This window comes from Lepisosteus platostomus, chromosome 19, assembly GCF_059453375.1.
Source record: "Lepisosteus platostomus isolate fLepPlt1 chromosome 19, fLepPlt1.hap1, whole genome shotgun sequence".
Taxonomy (NCBI): Eukaryota; Metazoa; Chordata; class Actinopteri; order Semionotiformes; family Lepisosteidae; genus Lepisosteus; species Lepisosteus platostomus.
In genome coordinates this window covers 5,063,995-5,084,179 of record NC_142629.1, presented here as the reverse complement: position 1 = coordinate 5,084,179, position 20,185 = coordinate 5,063,995, and the positions used below count along the sequence as shown (strand labels likewise).

The window sequence follows — 20,185 nt, the reverse complement described above, 5'->3', positions numbered from 1 at the left end:
ACGGAGGAGCGTCTGCAGTCTCGCTCGCCTCCTCCTCCTCCACCTCCTCCTCACCCGAGTCTCGGGCTGGGAAGGGCATCTCAGCGAGATGTCTCCCCTCCGTCATCCGTGGACCTGCCGGTCTGGTCCCTTCGTAGGCGTACTCCCTGACGGCGATTCTCTTCGCAGCGTTTCCAGCGCCAGCTAACAAAATAAACGCCGTAAACGGGAACCAGGCCGTTTCCTGGGTGCTTTGAAACTAAAAAAAAAATGCCTACAAGAGTATTATCGGCCTAGCAACGTGTTGGGGGGGGGGAACATCCGTTAGGCTTGTAGATAAGACGAGCTGTTATTGCACGGCAGCGCTCAGTATCGTTATACATAGACCCTGACTGAATGCCCGTGAGCAGCACGTTTGTTTGATTACTAAAACCTTTGTACAGTCTGAAAGTCACTGCTTCCCGATCAGGTTTACAGAGAGGGGGACATTAGGTGGAGCCTCCTGCAGTACTACCACGAGAATACTGTACATCGTTCATCTCGCAGCCTTTAGAAGCATCATACTTCTGGAGGCGAGGCGTGTGCGCTCCCAGATTGGAAATGTGTGCTCAAGGCCAGTTCTCTCTCGTGTGGCTCAAGGGAAGTCTTGAAATGAGGGCTGGAAGGGTGGTCATAGCGGAATTGTGAAAGACGACCATTTGCTAAGCTCAATGGGAGTTACATTAAGTATGAGGCTGAAATTTCCAGTTACTAAATATCTTTAAACAATATATTTACATATATTGTGCGTGGAGGGGTCTTCATCTTTTTCGCAGGATACTGGTTATATATTGACAGAAAATTGGATCAGTCTGTGACCTGCAATGCATTCCAAGGAAATGCTTGAACGTTTATTGACTGGCCGATTGATTTTCAGACACAGGGATTCCTGCTGTTAATACTGTAGCTGCGATTGCGTGGAGGTAATGCTTCATTATATATATATATGCCATTAATTACTTAATCATTCTTCATTATTGTTGCATAAAAGCATTCATTCTGTAAACACTCGGTAATTCTGTTGTGAGAGAGTGACAATAAAGTTGAATGAGATGCATATTATGCGCCGTTTTTGATGCATTTGGTTTATGTATGTTCGCGTACGTAATCTATATTTCCATCTCTTCAATGCAATGTGTAGGCATCATTATTGTAACCCTATAGGGCATTTGGCCTCGCAAACATGAGAATAGATAAGCAAAGGTTTATTCCATGCTGAAAAGAGCAGAAAAAAACACGTTGTTTCCTTTCTTCTCTTTTCAGCACGGAATAAACCCTTACATGTTCCTTTGCTGCCTACGCATGCTGATGCATCTACCTACTTGAGGAGAGAGATCGTGGTTATATACAAGGTTAATATCTGCGCCGAACAGTCTACAAGATTTTAAAACTGTCCTGAAAATAAACTAAATTTAACAGGCAAATTGAGCACTAAAACATGGCTAAATTAATATTGTTCTCCGTAATTAAACTGAAGCATGTATATATTTTAATTTTAATTTTTACAGTTAGGGTTTCAAATGACGGGTAGATTCAGATGAAACCTTGTTTGCTTTCAAGATCAGGTTCCCTAAATAAGACTAATTTCTTCAACGTTTGTGCAACGTTTCCAGCTCATAGGTATCAAATTGAATTCACACCTGTAGTTTAAAGTTCTGGTTTTCACGAAGGACATAAGAGAACTACACCCTCTATTGGTCAATGGAACTAATACTTCTTGAGTGATTTTTTTCTTTCACAAATTATTCAAAAAGTTAATTGTGTGATTTGGTTTAAAAAGTGTATTTGTAACTCTTAAAGTACTTTGCTTTAAGATTTAAGAGAGGAAAAATAAAGAGGACAATGTAACATTTTATTTAGTAACTTTAAGGACAGTTAGTTCCATTTACCACATCAATGCACATTACATATTAGGTTCACATCTAAACTGTACAATTTAAATTCAAAACACACAAAAATGTCAAATTTTTTATTTTTAAATACCAAACAGTATATTTCTGAGATGAGGGTATCTGCCATGCTGTAAAAAAATTCTTAGTATATTACATAGATCATAGTTCTGTTATGAGGAAACACGGGGAGGGAGCAAAAGGCTTGTTTTAAATTGGACAAGGATATTTGGTGCCGTGTTTCAGAATTCAACATCATTCATCTGGAAACATAAGGTGTATGTTATAGCTGAGAAAACAAATTGCCAACACTGGTGATGTTTCTAAAGCAAAACAGGGACTTAAGATGTGCCTGTTGTGCATTTGAGATTTTTTTGTAATTGACAGGTTTTATCAATATAATCACTGAAATTCCATGAACAGCATATCCTCAGCCATGAAGTCTGCTTCAGTGTTCAGTCTGTGGTCCTGCTGCTCAATCTGCCACAGTTGTTAATGTGCTTGTAAGCTTTCCTGAAGAAGGGCGCGGCTGTAATGAAATCTAAGCTCTTATACTGATTATTGAACCCATCCACCCATTTTGTACACAGTTCGTCCAATTCTGGGTAGCAGAGCCTATCCCAGCAAGCAACAGGCACTGGGCAGGATACACCCTGGATGGGACACCAGTCCATCACAGGCCACACACTCATCCACCACAACCAATTTACCTACCAGTATCTCTTTGGACTGTGGGAGTAACCACTGATTCAATACTGAAATACTGATGCACCTACTGGTGTTCTGATGCATGATGAATACATTTCAGCCCAAATTCTTCTCCGTTATGCAAAGATTGTTGTTGTTGTTGTTCAGAGGAAGCTTCATCAGAGAAGCTTGATAAAGGAGGGAAAATTCAGATGTTGCAGGGTGTGGCATTGGCACACCACAGCTGCTAGGGCTGATTAAGGACCCTTAAGACACACCGACTACCTCCCCGTGGGAACTGGGCCGAGAGCGTAAGGTCGCATTTTTCCTTCGTTTTATTTTGTTTTTCTTTTCGCCTGTCCCGCCCTGTACCTCCACCGGGACAAACCGGGTTGAGTTCTCTCGCGCTCCCTTTTTTCCCCAGGCCGGACCCCGTTAGATAGCGTTAATTTGTGGGGGGTTTTTTTTTTCGGTTTTCGCTAACCTCACACCGGTGCCTCCGCCTCTTCAGAAGGGGCGTCGACCTTTACCGGCGCTCGCCGTGGCTCCGCCCCCTGCCGCACTGTTACACGGTCTCCATTGGAGACTCTTTCCTCAATGAAACTTTAGAGCTGTCGTCTACTACACAGAACAGTGCTTCAAATCCACAGCCTCTTACAAAATGTCTCACACCCCTTAGGTAATAATGGAAATAAAATCTCCCCCAGGTCCTGTTTAAGTCTAACCTTTTGTCAAGAGAAAATGTATAAAACATAACAGCTCCTGGGGGGATTTTATATTCAGTGCAGAACTGTGAAGTTGGGAGTGGAACAAGAGTTAAGGGACTTAAAATCGCCTGAAAAAGAAAAGAAACACGAGAACATGGCTAATACTTTGCAAACTCATACTTACATTTATACGTCATCTATGACCAATATCAGTTTCACTACCTTGCAGTTGAAGAATGGGACGGCGTTCAAGTACAACCTGTAGTATTCATGAAGCAGAGGTAGACTTGCACATTTCAAGTTAGTAAGTCATTTTCTGAAGCGCACCTTTTGCAGGGAAGTTTATGAGCTGCCCCTGTTGGGTCATAGGGTATTTGCAACTATAAACAAAGATGGGAAAATCATGTTATGTTACAGGAAGAAAGAATACTACATACATGCGTGTGTACGTTGATCGCTTGATGTACTGTGCTACCGTAAGTGACTTGCGTTAAACAGAATAGAAAACCCTTCTATTCTGCAGACTATTTGTCAGGAAATGGCTCTGTATCTGCAGAAACAATACCAGAAAACCAATGAAAACACAGCACAGCCATTTTGCACTTTCCACTGGTAATCATATCCTTTGACCTGATAAAGCTGCTGTGCTTTCTCTGGTTTTTAAGTTCTCTCAAGTATCATTAAAGATACTATTGCAGGGTGTTCCCCTGTTCTGTACAGTCACAATCCAGAACTGTTATAAGATTATAGGATTTAAAGACTTCCGTTGAGCCAAAGTAAGAGCATATTGCTATGCTACTACATTGTATGGTAAGTATTTGATCTGAAAACAAAGACACGTATTCAAATACTGGAATTACTTGTCCCAGGGATCAGGCATTGAAGAGGTAATTGATTAGCTAAGGTTCATACGTAATTGCGGATGGTATTAGTGCTTTATTTTTCCCCAATTAACAAGCTAGAACAATTGGTCATTGCCTTATTTAGAGGAGAAATATTCACTCGTTTGTCAAACGAAAATCGCAGAGAGACGATGTCAAACGGGAAACGGAGACCCGTTTTTCTTTTCACGAGAGCCGGGTCAGCTCACAGGACACAAAAACCGAAGGTCTCGGAGCCGAGGAAGGGAGGGGACCGGCACGCGCTGGGATGCCTACTTCTGAAAGGGCCGTGCACGCGCGGCAGCCTTCAGTCAAGGCTCAGGGTCTCCGTGCCCAGCGGGGCCTGGTTCAGTCGCAGGATCCATCTTTCCAGCCATCTCGCCATCTTTCATCCACCTTCCCACAGTCAAACTCAGGCTTGCCCAAGCGGACGTTGATTTCGTTATGCAGGTGACACATCCACTGAGACAGGTTGTGCCGGCTGCTCGTGTCCGGCTGATTAGATTTCAGTCTGCAATAGGAGGGAAGAATGACAGAGTAAGAATCGCCCGTGTTTGTCAAAATATAGCCTTGACTTAACAGTGCGAGGTGCTGCACACTTCTTAATCTCCCATCCTTGCTGCGCGTCTGATGAAATGTGTCATTCTTACAGTGCAACAACTTTTAACGTAATACCACTGATCGTTTACATGAAGTAACACAGAGTCGATATTTTAAGTGACAAAAACAATACACGCCATCTTTCAAATCCTGTCTACAAACAGACGGCATCCGTTCCCCCGGATGTCAGCTCTCTGCCAGGCGGAGGAGGCCAATCCCGAACCTGGATCTCAAGTCCTCGGCGCACTCCTCGCAGGGGAAGAACTTGGAGAAGAGATTGACGAACTGCTTCATCTCCTGCTGCTGGCTGCCGCTGGGCGTGTCGGGGTAGTAGGCTGCCATGGTGTGAAGGAAGGACCAGGTGCTCCTGCCCAGCTCCTCCCGATCCAGGGGGCACTCCACGGGACGCTCCCTCTCCTCCTCCCCCCGGCTCTCCTGAAGAAAGACGACCGCGTCATTTACACCCCCTGCCCCATCTCCTCCTCCATTCCCTGGAGGTGTGATCAGTGTGGACTTCTTCAGTCTGAGAGTGTCAATATACCCTTCACCCCGCCAAGCCCATTACTGCGGATTCAGTATATGTGATAAACAGGGCGGATTGGTGGCTCTGTGGCTCAGGATCTGCGCCTGTGGCTGGAAGGTTGCCGGTTCGTATCCCGCGGCCGGCAGGCCCTTCACCCCAACTGCTTCAGGGGTGCTGTATAAATGGCTGACCCTGCGCTCTGACCCCAAGCTTCTCTCCGTGTCTGTGTCTCATGGAGAGCAAGCTGGGGGTATGTGGAAAGACAAATTCCTAATGTGAGAAATTGTATATGGCCAATAAAGTAATCTTATCTTAAACAGTTCTTTTCCACGTTAACATTTTGTCTCCCCATCATACTCTGTACAACAGCTCCACCTAGTGGGTGGGTTCCAACAGCCCCATATTCATGGCCTGCCTGCTATTCTGACTACTCATCTCAAAACCATCCACTTTTTCAACACAGGGCCGCAGGGGAGCCAGACCCTACTCTGAGCTGAAGTGGCAGACTCAAAGGTCTATTCCCATTGTATACCACCTGCTCCTCAGAAGAATCGGCAGAATTTGTGTTTAGAACTGGACTGTAAGGACGAAAAATGCTTAAAATGATCTGGAGCTAGACTATTTTGTACCTTCCACGTGAGTAAGAAAACCTTAAACCTCAGAGTTTCCAACTCTACATGTTGGAGGGAGACAGTGCAATTTAAAGGACAGTTATGTGCTCACGCAGAACACATCTAGTTAGGAGGTAAGGGGCTTTAGTACATCCAGTATTCACTAACCCATAGGGACAGCAGATATTCCAGTGTGTGAACTTAATCCTGATGAAATAAAGGTATGTAACAATATTTCAGCGTTTCAGACATAACTGCTTAAGCGTCTTAACCAAAGCAATGCACCTGGGAGAAAGATTCCCTCCTGACGTTCCTGACCTGCAACAGATAAAAACTTCCGAGACCTAGAAGTAAAGGGCAAGCAGACGGCAGAAAAAAAAGAAAGTCGTGAAACTTCAACATTTTCACGCGTCCCTGACAATGGGATTCAGTCTCCGTAGTGTAGAAAAATCTCGGCGACAACTCCATGTCCAAACCTGAAAACTGATCGTGCTATTTATATCGTAGGAAGTCCGCAATTCTGCAAAGACGCGTGAAAAGAAAATGTATTTTGCACAGAGTAAACTGTAAAGCTGATCAGTTTATCCCACAATGATACTAACACTGCAGTTAAGTAAGCAGATTTAAATAATACGATCCACGTGTAATATTAACTGACTTAAACGTGATCCGAATACATTCTAAATCCAATGTCTTGACTCGGACAAGTGTAGCACTGAATTGAACCTCGTTTGCATCACCTGAAGCGTTGACTGTTTCCTCTGCTCTTTGATCCACGATTTAAAATCCATGCAAGCCCTGCAAGGTTTCTTTTTATGTTCATCCGTCTTTTCCGACGCTTTTTCAGAGGGGACAGCTGGAATCGCGAACGGGAAACCGGCAAGCCCGGCTACTGAAGAAGGGTCAGGAGCTCTCGTACCGCCGGTCGCAGCCATGTTCAAGGCGCAAAGGCTTCTGGGATGCATTCGATATTTGACATATGACAGACATGTCTCTTATATAACGCATTATCTCTGGTCTGTACATATGCATATAAAACAAAGACATTTCAACAAATACATTAATTTTATTTTATTTTAACCCTCCATCTTTTTATGTACATAAAATAGAATGTAACAACGTATAATTATTTGGTCATCTGAGTAAATAAAAAAAATACTAACGCGAGCATGTTCTCTATTATTTCTCCAATATAGCTATATTTTCAAAAGATAATATATTGTGCTTTTAAAGGGGGTTCTATCACACGTTACCTGCCCTGAGCTGAAAGACTTTCAACTCAAAATACTCTGGAACTAAATTCTCTTTCGAGCGGGTTTGGTTGCACTCCGAACTATTTTACGGTGGCTCCCTTTTCCGGAGGGAGTAATTGTCTTGTGCATGCACTTTGTGTAGGGAAGTGTAGAAGTAATATTATTGTCTCCTTATTGACAGTCTTTCATTTATTTTCAAAATATATATTAAAAACCGTGTTTAATTATTCAGGCCGCTTTATGGCTTGCAAAATGTTGCAAATGCTAAACGCTCTTTTGTGAAATTCGAGCCTGGTTTTGCGGACAGGACACGTTGTGCGTGACAGAGCTACATGTCTTTTTAATTTCCAAGTATTCTATAAAAGGACACCTCGGAGTTAAAAATGGGAATCCTCGAGAAAATATCAGACATCGAAAAAGAAATTGCACGGACCCAGAAAAACAAAGGTACGTTCGGTGATTTATGTTAGCCTGTAAGGCAGGGGTAGCCACAAAAACGTGAGAAAAGATACAGACGAATACAGGCTATTCAGCACATCCAGGCCATTTAGTAGTTATTCGTGAATTGTTCCAGTCATTTCTCCCAGCTGTTTCCTGGAAGAATCCAAGTTATCCGTTTCAACAAGATGGCTGGGTAGCTTGTTCCATACTCCCACGACCCTTTGGGTAGATCAGTGCCTTGTGTTCTCAGTTTTAAATGCACATCTACGTAGTGTCCCCTGTTCTGGTAAGAACATGATAATTGTTGTACTTTATGATAAGTCTTGCAGGATTGGTCCTTAAAAAAACCAGAGTGCTGAAGAACATTGATAATCAAGGATGATCTACAGCACAGCAAAGACTTGTAATGGGATGGAAGTAACAAGTTAATAACCCCTGCTTTAGTGTTGCTTTTACAGGTTTAATGGGGGGTTGGCATGACGCAGAGAAATCAACCAAAATATTATATTAGAGAGTAATTGTGCAGCAACATCAAATGAATTTTCTGCAGCACCAGTTTCAAAACATGTTAGTTACATTTTTTAGGATATAAGGTATAGATTTCCTTGACACTACATTGTTGTTTTTTTGGGTTTGCAGCAACTGAGTACCATCTGGGTTTGCTGAAGGCTAAATTGGCAAAGTACAGAGCCCAGCTGTTAGAACCTTCCAAGTCAGCTGGCGCCAAAGGCGAAGGCTTCGATGTGATGAAATCGGGCGATGCCAGGGTGGCACTGATTGGTTTCCCATCCGTGGGTAAGGTAAGGCACCTACTTTCTGCCAAAGTCCTAGTTTTTACTCTGCCTATGTGAAGGAAAGGTTTATAATGTGTGTCGGAATTGGCGTACAAAGGTATATTACGCCATAGGTTGTTTGAGGAACTTCCTAAACTTCTGATTGAGGCGATGTGATGTTTCTGTTTCGTAGTCCACCTTCCTCAGCCTTATGACATCGACAGCGAGTGAGGCCGCCTCCTATGAATTCACGACCTTGACCTGTATCCCTGGAGTTATTGAGGTATGGTTGTCTTGCTTTCCTTCTTTGAAAAAGTGTGCACATGATTTCACAAAGGAGCCTTAAATTTGTTTGGCATCCAGGTCAATGCAATGGCAATATGAATCCACCAATATTTTTAGAGGTATTCTGTTTGTTTGTCTTTTCGTTTGTTTTGTAAAAGGAAAAACATCAAAAGGTTTTTTTTTGCACGACACTGGTTAACAGGTGATGTGGATTTTTTCTTGCAGTATAAAGGTGCCAACATCCAGCTGTTGGATTTACCTGGGATCATTGAAGGGGCAGCACAAGGTAATTTAACTGGAAGTGATAGCTTTGTGATCCCTTACAATTTAGGAAGGTTTTAATTAATAAGACATCTCATTCGCAATGTGATGACCCTGGTGTGTTTTCAGTGCTGGGCTAGCTTCTCAGTGAGCAGCCATTTTGCTGGGCTGTAGGTGTAACTGGTGCTAGCATGGCCTTTATCAGTGTGTGGGTGCTGGTCTTTGCAGGGAAGGGTAGAGGAAGACAAGTTATTGCTGTTGCCCGAACCGCAGATGTTGTCATAATGATGCTGGATGCCACAAAAGGGGATGTTCAGAGGTTAGTGATCTGCTTTTTAAATTTTATAAATAGAGTGCAATCATCTTAAAGTAAACACTTCATAATAGATTAAATTATTTTTGCATCATATGAAAAACCTCCAGTTTAGTTAAAAGCAAGTATGCTGTGTCCCTGAAAAACAGTTTATTTAAAATGTCTTCCTATGTTTAAATGCAGTCCTTGAATGTAATCTTTTATATTATTTTTTTTTACAGGGGGCTTCTGGAAAAGGAGTTGGAATCTGTTGGAATTAGGCTCAACATGTCAAAGCCTAATATATATTTCAAGGTATTATCTGGGGTTAACTTATGTACAGATCAGCAATAAAGCAAATGTTAGTGTAAATGAGAAATAGCCACAACATGCTTAAAATGTATAACATGTTTGATTATAATAAGTTTAAAGTGAAGCCTTATATCTGAATTTTCTTGGAGCGATATTGATTTGTAATATTTTTTTTTCAGCCCAAGAAGGGTGGAGGCATCTCCTACAACTCCACAGTCCCCCTTACCCACTGCTCTGAAAAACTAGTGCAGCTTATTCTTCATGAATACAGTATCCTTTAATGTCAACCTAAAAAATCAGCTTGTTTTCGGGTTGTGATAGCGTGCTTTAATGTGTCTTACCCTAGCGGTGTGCTTTTTGCTCCAGAACAACAGGAACTAAGATACAGGGTGATTTACATGTCTTCTCTTTCAAGAGATTATTTATAGAAACATTACACTGTTCATTAAACCTTTGCTTATCAATTTTTTATTAATGGTGGTTGTTAGTTTATGGTCTCTTTTTAAAAGAAGATGTTTTTTTATTATAGAACCAGAACAGATACAATAAAACTGTGTAGTCATTTCATACAGGAGCATCAATAAGGTTTAAAATTGTTTTAGTGACATTTCGAAATGAGTATTATAACTTCCCAATGTTTGTGTTGTTTCCTCTCCTTTTGGAAAAAAAAACATTTACATTGCTTAAAAGCAATTTAGATGACCTAATATGGTGCAATATGACAAACTGCCGTGTATAACACTGAGAAGTAACTTGTGTGTTTCATTGAAATAATCAGAATATATTAAGATACCAATATACAAATATGAAATATGTTTATGCATGTTATAAACATTTTCTTTAAAAAACATCCTCACAGAAATCTTTAATGCAGAGGTTTTGTTTAGAGAAGACTGTACTTCAGATGAGTTCATCGATGTAATTGTGGGAAACAGAGTATATATGCCATGCTTATACGTAAGTATAAAACGGTGCTGAGTGTTTTTTTTTATCTAAAGGGTGCAAACTGACAACAAAAAATAAGTTGACTCTCATTTTTGGACTTTAGAGAAATTTCTTGTCAAAAAGTGTAGACCTTTGTTTTTGCAGGTGTACAATAAAATTGACCAAATCTCGATGGAAGAGGTAGACCGTTTGGCCAAACGACCCAATAGCGTGGTCATTAGGTAAATATCCTGTGGCCGTTTTTCTTGTTTCAGAAAAGAACAGTGGCATTGTTGCACTTTTTCATGTTTGCTGATAAGACAATGTTTTTTTTCAGCTGTGGGATGAAGCTTAATCTAGATTACCTTCTTGAGACACTTTGGGAGTACCTGGCCCTCATCTGCATCTACACTAAGAAAAGAGGAGGTATCCTTAGCTCACTAAAACATCTGTTCAGTAGACACAGAAGTTAACAGTGAATGTCCTAACTATTTTGTCCACTGCAATAACTAATTTTGATTCTCTGACTGTGGTGGTTTTAGAAGGCATCAGTGTTTACAGGCAATTATATAGGCTTCCCTTTCTCTACTAAAAATGTACTTTTTATATAATACATTTATTCTGCCATGTTGGAGACTAAGAAGAAGATAAAATAGCCCGTTGCTCGTTTAGATGACGAAACAGCATAGTTTTGTTGTATGAAATGTCGTTAGTGACCTATTCTTCATCAGAGATCGGGTTACTTAATGAATTGTCTTGGGTGGAGCGTCTTGAGGTTTCCCGTTTTAAATAAAGCGTGGGCTCTTTTGTTTGCCACGCTTGGAGAGTTTTTGTTTCGGCTGCTTCGTCCATTAAAACACCAGCAAATAAATTCCTAGATTTTCTTGTGTCCTCTTTCACAGTATGTGTGAAGTTTATATCCTTGTGAATTTTTACAAATGCAGATTTAATGACATGCATACCTATGTCACTATACGTATCTATAATCAAAAGAAAAACCTGTGTGTGAATATAGCTAGTGCTGGTGACGATGTAATCACTGCTGAACCTTTTTTGGCGTGGGTGCAGTCCGATAGTAACCTTTCTCATGATTAAAAACCCAATCCATTCTTGTGTTGTTTCTAGAGAGACCAGATTTCTCAGATGCAATTATCATGAGGAGAGGAGCTAGTGTCGAACATGTGGTAAGCAGATATTTCACGTCTTTTTCCTTCTGCCTTGAGGTGTTTAAAATAAAATGAACCAGTTTTGTTTTTCCTTCAAGGAAAGCACAGAACCAAGGAATAGTGTTTTCTGTTCTCACTGTTTGTTTTTTTGTTGTCACAAGTCCCTGGAAACGTGATTCTTTTTCCCAGTCTAAACTGAAAAACAACCACTGTTTGCCAGAGAAAACAAGCTGCGTTTCACGTCACACTTCAGCCACTGTGCATTTTCCCAAATGAGTCTCTTGGGTATAGTTTACAGCCCTTAAAGCTCAGTTTTCGGTGCCACAGTTTACCAGCTGATATATAATCTGGTTGTGCGTTTATTTTAACCTGTTGTCGAGCAAGCTATCCAGGGAATATTCATTTCAACTTAATGGAGATGTTTGTGGTGTATATTTACAACTACATTGTTTATGTTTATAATTGTGATTAATAATAAAACAATCTGTTTCCAGAGGACAATGGCTAATTATTGTTAAAGTGAGATGTAGTGAACAGACAGTACTGATAATTGCCTCTTAATGGATGGTATGTCACTGTGAAATAAACCTGGAAAATGCAAAACCCTGAGCACAAAGTAGTATTTTGTGCCGTCTCCCGGGTAGAATGAAGAATAATAGTCCTTTCAGTAGTGATCTGGCAAAATCATTGTGCGCCGACATAGTCTGTAGGTGGCCAGCGCTGTGGATTTCAAACTGGTGTCCAGTACAGTTTAAATCAGGGTTTCATATGAGCTCATGTGACTGCACTTATTGAAGAACTGAAATTGTTCTTGGGGTTAAGTAGTTCAATGAGTATATGTGCTTGCCTGAGTGCCCGTTGAGCTCTGTGATTGTGGGTTCAAGCCCGAGTCTTATCACTGCTTGTCTTGAGACAGAGATTCCCCAAACGGTAGCACACAATTGGCTGAACAACCCCAAGGGTGGGCTGCGATTAGTTGGCCAGGGTTGTCTCAGCTCTTAGCAGCACAGAGACCCCTGCAGCCTGCTGAGTTCTTGAGGGCTTGCGGCACTGTAGGGGAGTGGTGCGTCTATCCTCATTGCAGAGCTGAGCCCTCGGTACAGGGCTGTGCTGCCTGTGACGTGTCAAGAATTGTCGGACGCTGAGTTTAGAAGCAAATTATAATTGTGGATTATTTTGTTGCAGACACCCGATTTTTGTTGTAGCCTATTGCGTGTTTTTAACCTATTGGCTTACAGCTATAAACCTGGCTACAACACACAGGGGAGAGGGGGGACATGTAGGCAGACTCCCCTGACTCTGCCCACCTACACTCCCTCTCCCTTTTTACCACTTCGCACACAGCACTGCCCCAGAACAGCAGGAGGCTGAGCTCTGTCAAGGTCAAAGGTGTGTGTGTCAGAGGAGCATTTCTGGCCTTTGTTACTCTCTCCTGTGGGACATTGTGGAGAACGCAACTGAGAGCCGAGATAGAGGGCTTTTTCAGAAGGAGTTGTTTTAACAGAACTTATTAGAGATTCTAATTTTCTAAAAAAGATTTAAAACAATATGCATAACTTGAAGAGTACAGTTTAATTCCTTTTCTTATCTTTCAGTGCCATCGGATTCATAGAACACTAGCTAGCCAGTTCAAGTACGCACTGGTGTGGGTAAGTACGTCAGCTTTGTAGGCACATTGATTCACGCATGCTTTTTGGATCAGAAGTGGAGTAGCTGTTCGTCTTGATAATGTGAATGTTTTTTCTTCATGTCTTTAGGGAACAAGCACAAAGTACAGCCCTCAGAGAGTTGGGCTCACACATGTCATGGAACATGAAGATGTCATCCAGATTGTAAAGAAATAAAATATAACAGCCTGTGTTTTGAGCAATAACCATGTGGCCAGATGCAGCATAAAGAATCCTTGAAACAATTATCCTTGGGACACTTCAGTGTCAGGAAATACAGATGTGCATCTATTTACAGCATTTATAGAACACCTACCTAGCAGGTTCTTATTTTGTGTAACAGTTAAAGATCATATACAATCATGCTCTCTGCAGAACAGGTCCTCCTTAGATCTTCAGTCAGGTGGTTCCAGTAATGTTATCTATGCTTATGCATCAAATGCAAATAAAACTCAAAAAGAATGTCACCATGAAAAATGTTCACATCTTTTTAACTGCAGTTACTGAATTTTGCAGCTGTTTTTACTGGATGTAATGTCTGATAATTGACCTGGCAAGACATCTGGAACATGGAAGAATAAAAGATCAAATTTCTGCTTTGCTCAGTTTATGAAGTTCTGCTCACGTTAACCCGCCTCTGTACATGGGAGCTGGTGGAGATTCCTAAATTCACACTGGGGGGAGGTCAGCAAGTCTAGAGCATGAGCTCTCCTTCTGTCAGGTGGGAGATTCAGGTGTCAACATGAACAAATACTGACACAGCTGGCAACCAGACTAGAGGTGGCCAATGGGAATCCAGACCAGCTTCCTCAGGCCCCTTATTTTACCCCTTTGTCAGGTCAGGAGAGGGTGTGGTAAAGGCAGCAAAGGACAATGGGGATCTTCTGCTTGCATTTTCCAGTCATTTGCGGTTCCGATCTTAAGAGGCAGCTCAACTTTCCTGAGGAAATAGTCAGCATTAGACTTAGGCCAGACACTGTCCTTTGGTCTAGAGGCACAAAGCCCTCATTGAATTGACAGTGCCCTGGGGGAAGAGGATCACACCCCGGTATTCGTTTATTGGAAATGCTCCTCTGCCATGGATTAACACTAACGGGATATCTCTCAATAGTGTACTGTGAGTTTGTGGCTTTTCTGAGAGGGGATGTGTGAACACTTTGGAGGAAGATGTCCATGGCCCTCTTCCCATCCCCAGACTTTTCCAAATGATAGAAGCAGGAAGAGCAGTTAAATAGCAATGGGTTGTGCCTAAGAAAAGGCGAGGCCAGCAGGAAACAAAGATGGGGCCCTATTTTGGGGGGAAGAAGGGATTTACAGAAATCGAGGGATGAAAATGAAAACTCGGAGGTGATGAAGTTGTTTGAGTACATGAGGAAAAACCAAAACCGTAAGTGGAAACCAATAAAATGTTATTTCGCATTCTACTGGCAATTCAAAAAAAGTCACCCTGCTAGTTTAGTTAAGTGCCTATTTACCAAACAGGAGGCTGTTCAATAGAAAAGAGACAGTTTTAAGAAATCGTCAGCCAGTACAGGGCAGCAAAAATATTGGAAGCTAAATTCTATGTCTGAAAAGTAATGCCTCAATCTACTTTGTGAATTGAAATTGCAACACTCCCATCAATTAATTAAATATATAGGACTTAACAAATCATGATTTTATAGTGGAGCTGCAGCACTGACTTTCTCTTTTGCGATACATCAACTGAGAACACCATTCCAATCATAGCAGGCATTGACAGCTGTTCTGATGCAGGAAGAGAAATAATATTGTGTGGTAAAGTGATTTAAGATTTTAATTTACAAGCCTTTATAGGTTAAAAGGAATATATTTTCCATACTCAAATCATTATCTTTCCTGTGATTATTGTACATCACTCATTTACAATGGTTCCCCAACGCTTTTTACTGTACGGTCTGTGTATAAAGCGTATAACACTATACACAATTATGTGTTCTAAAGTTCCTGAATACCTGTCGCACACCGCTTCCACTAGTTCAAGGCCAGCAGTCTGATATTCACAGACAACATGTTTATCACCTGCATTCTTTGCACTTGACTACAGTACCTTTCTTATCAAATGGTATATTAAATAATAGCATCTCTAATAATAATAAAAAGAGCGACATGAAACTCCATTGACTTTACTGAACATATAATGTAGTGACACCTAATGGTAAAAGGAACTAAAGGGAGACTCTGCCCAGACACCAGTTTAGATATAAAACATTTAGATGAAATTAATCGTTCATGCATTTTTTTTAAAGAAAGCTGTCTTTAGAATCATTTGAGACATTTTGACATTCATAACTTATTATTGCAACTATATAGATGCTACTAAAATCTAGTTTTGACATGGGCTATTTCGATATCGGAGATTTATTTGGATATTAAGAAAAACTCGTAGCATTAATGAATTATTTGGAAATTATATTAAACCGAAGTACAGTAAAAGGAGACGATTCCGATAGTAGACCACCAGTCGGCAGTGGTGATACACGAGTCTACAGAAACAGAAAGGCTGTTTTGCAGCGCAAGAGTGACGGTTTGGTGCGATATCAAACACCCGGATCATGTGACTGGGGTCTAAACTCTCTTGTAGCGGAAAGAGACGATTAAGAGCCAATCAGATCACTGGTATTGAGGTCAGCAATGTCACGATTGGTTAGTAGAGAGTTACTTCTGATTGACAGTAAACGTCCCCAATTAAACGCGAGACTTGGTCCAGTTTGCCCAATAAACTCCGACATTCGGAAGGAAGGCGGGAATTTTGAGACTGTTGTTCCTCCTCCGCACTTTAAAAAACAGGAAGGATTTATTTTTTTTAGCAAGAAGAAATATTTAATCGTCTTCGCCTTTAACTGGTAAAAATCTAAGGCGGGCTTTTCTGCTGTAGCTGCTAAGTGTTGTTAGTCTGAACACATGACTTCACGGCGCTACGGCACACTAGTTGCTGTGGACATTTTATTTCTGTTTCAGATACGTTATACCAAGATGATGGTGATGATAGTGATATTGTTAGAAAACTCATAGCTGATTCAGTGAATCCTTCGTCTTCTAACTGTTTCTGGAGAAACAAGATTGAAGCTGAAAAGCTTTCCAAAGGCTGAGCATCTAAGCTGTGAAGATCATGAGGACCAGCTGGACAGTCTGTGACTCCGCCCACTTCACAACCATGAGGAAGGAGGTAGGCAGGACAAGAGCTCATCTTTAACGGAAGCTTTGAGAATTAAGTGCATAGTTTACTTTATTTTTTCCATGTTGTGTATTATGTTTTGTCTTTTACCTGCCTGCAAAGCAAATGTCCCATCTAGGACAATAAAGGAAATAAGTGGTGTCCAGTCTTGGTCCCAGTAGCGTGAGTGTCTCTGCAGGGGTGTCCAGTTCTGGTCCTGGTCCAGTCGGTGTGTCTGCAGCAGGGGTGTCCAGCCTTGGTCCTGGAGGGGTCAGTGTGTCTGTAGATGAGGTCTCTTTAAATCAGCAGCACCTGAAGAGCTGGGTAAAGGTGTTTGATTTAACTGGATCAAACAGTAACCTGGTTTAGCTCCAGTCTTTCTCTCTCTGTTGCTCTATACTGTTTATATGACAGATCTAGAAGACAGAAAGAGATAACATGTTGACCAGTGTGTTGAAAATGTAGTCATTACATTATTAATACTTATTTTTGCAAGTCCAGGAATAGATAAAGAGAGAATACAGATTCTGGTTTAATTTTTATTAAAAAAGCTATTGCCCTTGCATCATCATTTAAACATTATTTTTTCCTGACAATTCTGTTAATATTTCTAGATAGACATAATGGTCTGAATATCTGTTAAATACATATTGCTTTATATATATATACCTGTACAGATACTCTGTCTCAAGCGTATCACTGTATTTTATGTTTGTATTGTCTCCAACTGTTCATTCTTATAATTGCTAATGTGATGTGGAATATTGTTGTAAGTTGTTGTTTTGGGAAGATGATCCCTGTTGTAGTAAACTGTGTTGTCCTCTTTGATCCCTCTGATTTGCTCCTACACTGCTGTGGGTATTTTCTCAGGGACGGCTTCTGGAGAATCTGTACCCAGCCTCAGGAATGGACAGTGTCATCAGCTGACTGCTCCTTCACTCCTTTCTGATTATTTATTAAACTAATGTACCATTTTTCTACATAATAAAGCACTATTAATCAGACTCATAGACACTTGTGTTTCAACCCATGTTTGTGCAATATTTATTTATCAGTTTGTGAACACCTCTCCCATGCACTTTACTACTTTATTTGGACTTTATTTCCTGTGGCTGTGGAGGAATCTATTTTTCATATTGATGAGATTTCTCAATTGATCAAATCCAAGAGACTCAGGGGAACTTCTGCCTTTTGAGGAGTGAGGTTATCATGGGGAACAGTGGAAAAGCCTGATTGTCCACATTTATAATTCAAGTTAAATCCAGTCTACCAGCAAACTTAGAGCTACTCCGTACAGACAGATGGAGTCATACCAACTCATAACAGCTTTCGCAGTGAAGCCGAGTCCTGAGCACTATGCAGGACTGACGCCCCTACTGAACAGTGTGCAGCATCACAGCATCTACAGCTCATTGTTGGATTCAGTGCAGCTACAAGTATTTGTAATATTCAGTTACATCATATATGAAATTGAAAAGTTTTTTAATTCACTACATGGGTGCTGCAGCTCTGTAGTGGCTCCTGCTCCCAGTCAGCAGAGCTGTCTCTCCTTTATCTGCCAGGAGGAAGGAATCCGTTTTAATGCTTTCATTGACAGCGCTTAATCCGTTTCCTGGGAGCACTGTCGTTCATCTTGAAAGGCACTGGCCTGTGGTCGGTAAGATCCACATTCAAATCCACCTGTCCCTATAGACTACAGCCCATTTTATAAAAAACCGAAAAAGTAGATGAGAAACGCTTAGGAATTCTAAAAGAGGAGGAGGGATACATTTCAAATGTTTTGGCAAATGTTTTTTGTTTGAACAAATAAGTATCTCCAGGGAGTCACTCTGGATTCGGCTGGAAGTATAGCTCAATCAGCTGAACCCCTGACTCTTCTCCTTCTCTACCCCTGTGAGCCGGGTTCGAGTCTCGCATGTCTCTGCAGTTATTTTTCCCTCTCGGTCTCAGCGTGTCCTCTCGTGAACGGGGCTTACACCCACCTCTTCAAGGCGCTGATTGGATTCTCAACTCCGCCCCTAAAACCGTCACGCCCCCTAGTTACCATGGTAACTAGACGCGTTCTCACAGCAGCGTGGTGCGTCATCCTTCACGTACCGAGGGGCGAGTGTCCTCAGGCCCGCAGAGGTCGGGGACAAAGGCTGTAGGCGAGGCCGCAGTCCCCTGGCTCCCAACTCCCCTGACCGGGACAACGCCAGCGCCCGGAGGCTGTAGCGCTGCGAGCCCCGTGGTGGGACCCGATTCACGGTTCTCTACACCCCAGTACCCCCCACACCCCAACCCTGTCAAAATAATCAATCCAATTAACACATTCACAGCAGTTTATTACAGCATAAGAAACAATTACAATATACAGCGGTGTTATTGCACGGATATCCAGAGTCTCATCTCCGTCCCCGGTGTCTTGATTAGCTACCTTCGTCGTCCTTTTCGCGCTCAGCAGGACTCAGGTTATAAATACGGGGCGGTTCTGTGCAGGCCGGCGTCCCGGCCGGAGGATGGCGGTGATGGGGAGGTCCGGCTGATACCTCGCTGCTCTCCTGGTACAGGTGCTTTGCTCGGTTGCTGGAAAAAAAATGCATTTGTTCTTACAGGTTTTGCGAAAACCAGTCACGATTTCTACGATGAATTGGTTTTAAAGCAAAATTTAAATCTCATTATACACTTCACAGCAGGACAAGAGCAAGGTAAGCGGTTTCTCCCTCTTCTCCTACCGGGGGTTTCAGTCTTCACACCTGGTCTCACACGGCTGGGTGCAGTTTCCTGCGGTCTGTTACCGGTAAGTCACAAGTTCGCCCCCAGTTGAAGCTACACAGCGGTCGGTGAGACTTCCAGCAAACAGGTTCAGGAGAAGGAAAACCCAGCCGGACCTGCAACTTCACCGTGAGAAGATACAAGTCAAACGGAGCCACAGGGCCCGGTACCGATTTGAAAATCCGCCATCCCAGTAAAAGTGGTTTTCAGTCCTGAGCTGACCGGGGCTCTAGGATGAAGAGACTCGGACTCACCTGTGAATCCGCCGCGGAGCTCCGGTCACTCACTACACGGATCTGCGATCAGGTCTGCAGGTGAAGGACCCAACTGCCGCCGGTTAAAACCCAGAGACTCACCAAGATACAGCAGAAACCTGGAATACAAAAAAAGCATATCGTGCAGGTAGAACTACAGAAAGGAGAACTAGCACTGTAAAAACAGTTGTAAGCACAGTTTTAATACCACGTTCCACTTCGCAGAGTCCAAGCCACAAAACGTAGCCCGCCCAGTAGCTCCGACATCTTTACGTTTAAACCCCATTTTACTACGTCTTCCACCCGGTTCGAGAAAAACCGACAGGCTTAGCCCAGAATCCCGCAGCTCCAGTTAAACGGTAAATTTGAGAAACGTTCGTTGCTTCCAAACTCGCTATTTAAAGGCTTTGAAGCGACCTGGTCCCAGAACGGCTATAAATGAGCGAATTGAAGTCTAATTGCAGACCGACCGCACCTGCCTTCTCAATCACAGCCAGCCAATAGGGGCAGCGGATCCCGGAGCTGCTCGTCTCTGCTGTTAAACAGCGGCGTTTTCAAACAGCCAGTCTGCACAAATCCCACTGCATTGAGATTCCAAACATCTAACAGGGACTATTAAGTTCAAAGTAAAATCTTATTTAAAAAAAAAATAATAATAATAATAATTGCTTACACTTATATAGCGCTTTACAGGTAATGGGGACTCCCCTCC

General features: G+C 42.1%; 2 protein-coding genes and 2 long non-coding RNA genes across 4 annotated transcripts; 2 read left to right on the top strand and 2 right to left on the bottom strand.

Annotated features, from left to right (window-relative positions):
• On the top strand, window positions 1-5,622 carry LOC148644959 (uncharacterized). Its single transcript, XR_015928499.1, has 3 exons — window positions 1-941; window positions 1,282-1,370; window positions 4,947-5,622. It is a non-coding gene; the product is annotated as an uncharacterized LOC148644959 (long non-coding RNA).
• On the bottom strand, window positions 1,857-6,896 carry gfer (growth factor, augmenter of liver regeneration (ERV1 homolog, S. cerevisiae)). Its single transcript, XM_088612866.1, has 3 exons — window positions 6,657-6,896; window positions 5,006-5,217; window positions 1,857-4,693 (listed from the first exon to the last, which is right to left on the bottom strand). The coding sequence occupies exons 1-3, from the start codon at window positions 6,879-6,881 to the stop codon at window positions 4,531-4,533; spliced, it is 600 nt and encodes a 199-aa protein (XP_088468992.1). The 5' UTR covers window positions 6,882-6,896; the 3' UTR covers window positions 1,857-4,530.
• A 351-nt stretch (window positions 6,897-7,247) lies between these two features.
• On the top strand, window positions 7,248-13,884 carry drg2 (developmentally regulated GTP binding protein 2). Its single transcript, XM_088612863.1, has 13 exons — window positions 7,248-7,616; window positions 8,250-8,410; window positions 8,577-8,666; window positions 8,894-8,954; window positions 9,158-9,248; window positions 9,464-9,536; window positions 9,713-9,803; window positions 10,393-10,490; window positions 10,623-10,699; window positions 10,795-10,883; window positions 11,583-11,641; window positions 13,219-13,272; window positions 13,381-13,884. Exons 1-13 carry the CDS (start codon window positions 7,553-7,555, stop codon window positions 13,465-13,467), a joined length of 1,095 nt encoding a protein of 364 aa, XP_088468989.1. The 5' UTR covers window positions 7,248-7,552; the 3' UTR covers window positions 13,468-13,884.
• Window positions 13,885-18,768: 4,884 nt separating this feature from the next.
• On the bottom strand, window positions 18,769-19,877 carry LOC148644956 (uncharacterized). The gene is made up of 4 exons (XR_015928492.1): window positions 19,682-19,877; window positions 19,474-19,592; window positions 19,180-19,341; window positions 18,769-19,030 (listed from the first exon to the last, which is right to left on the bottom strand). It is a non-coding gene; the product is annotated as an uncharacterized LOC148644956 (long non-coding RNA).
• Between the last annotated feature and the right edge of the window lie 308 nt (window positions 19,878-20,185).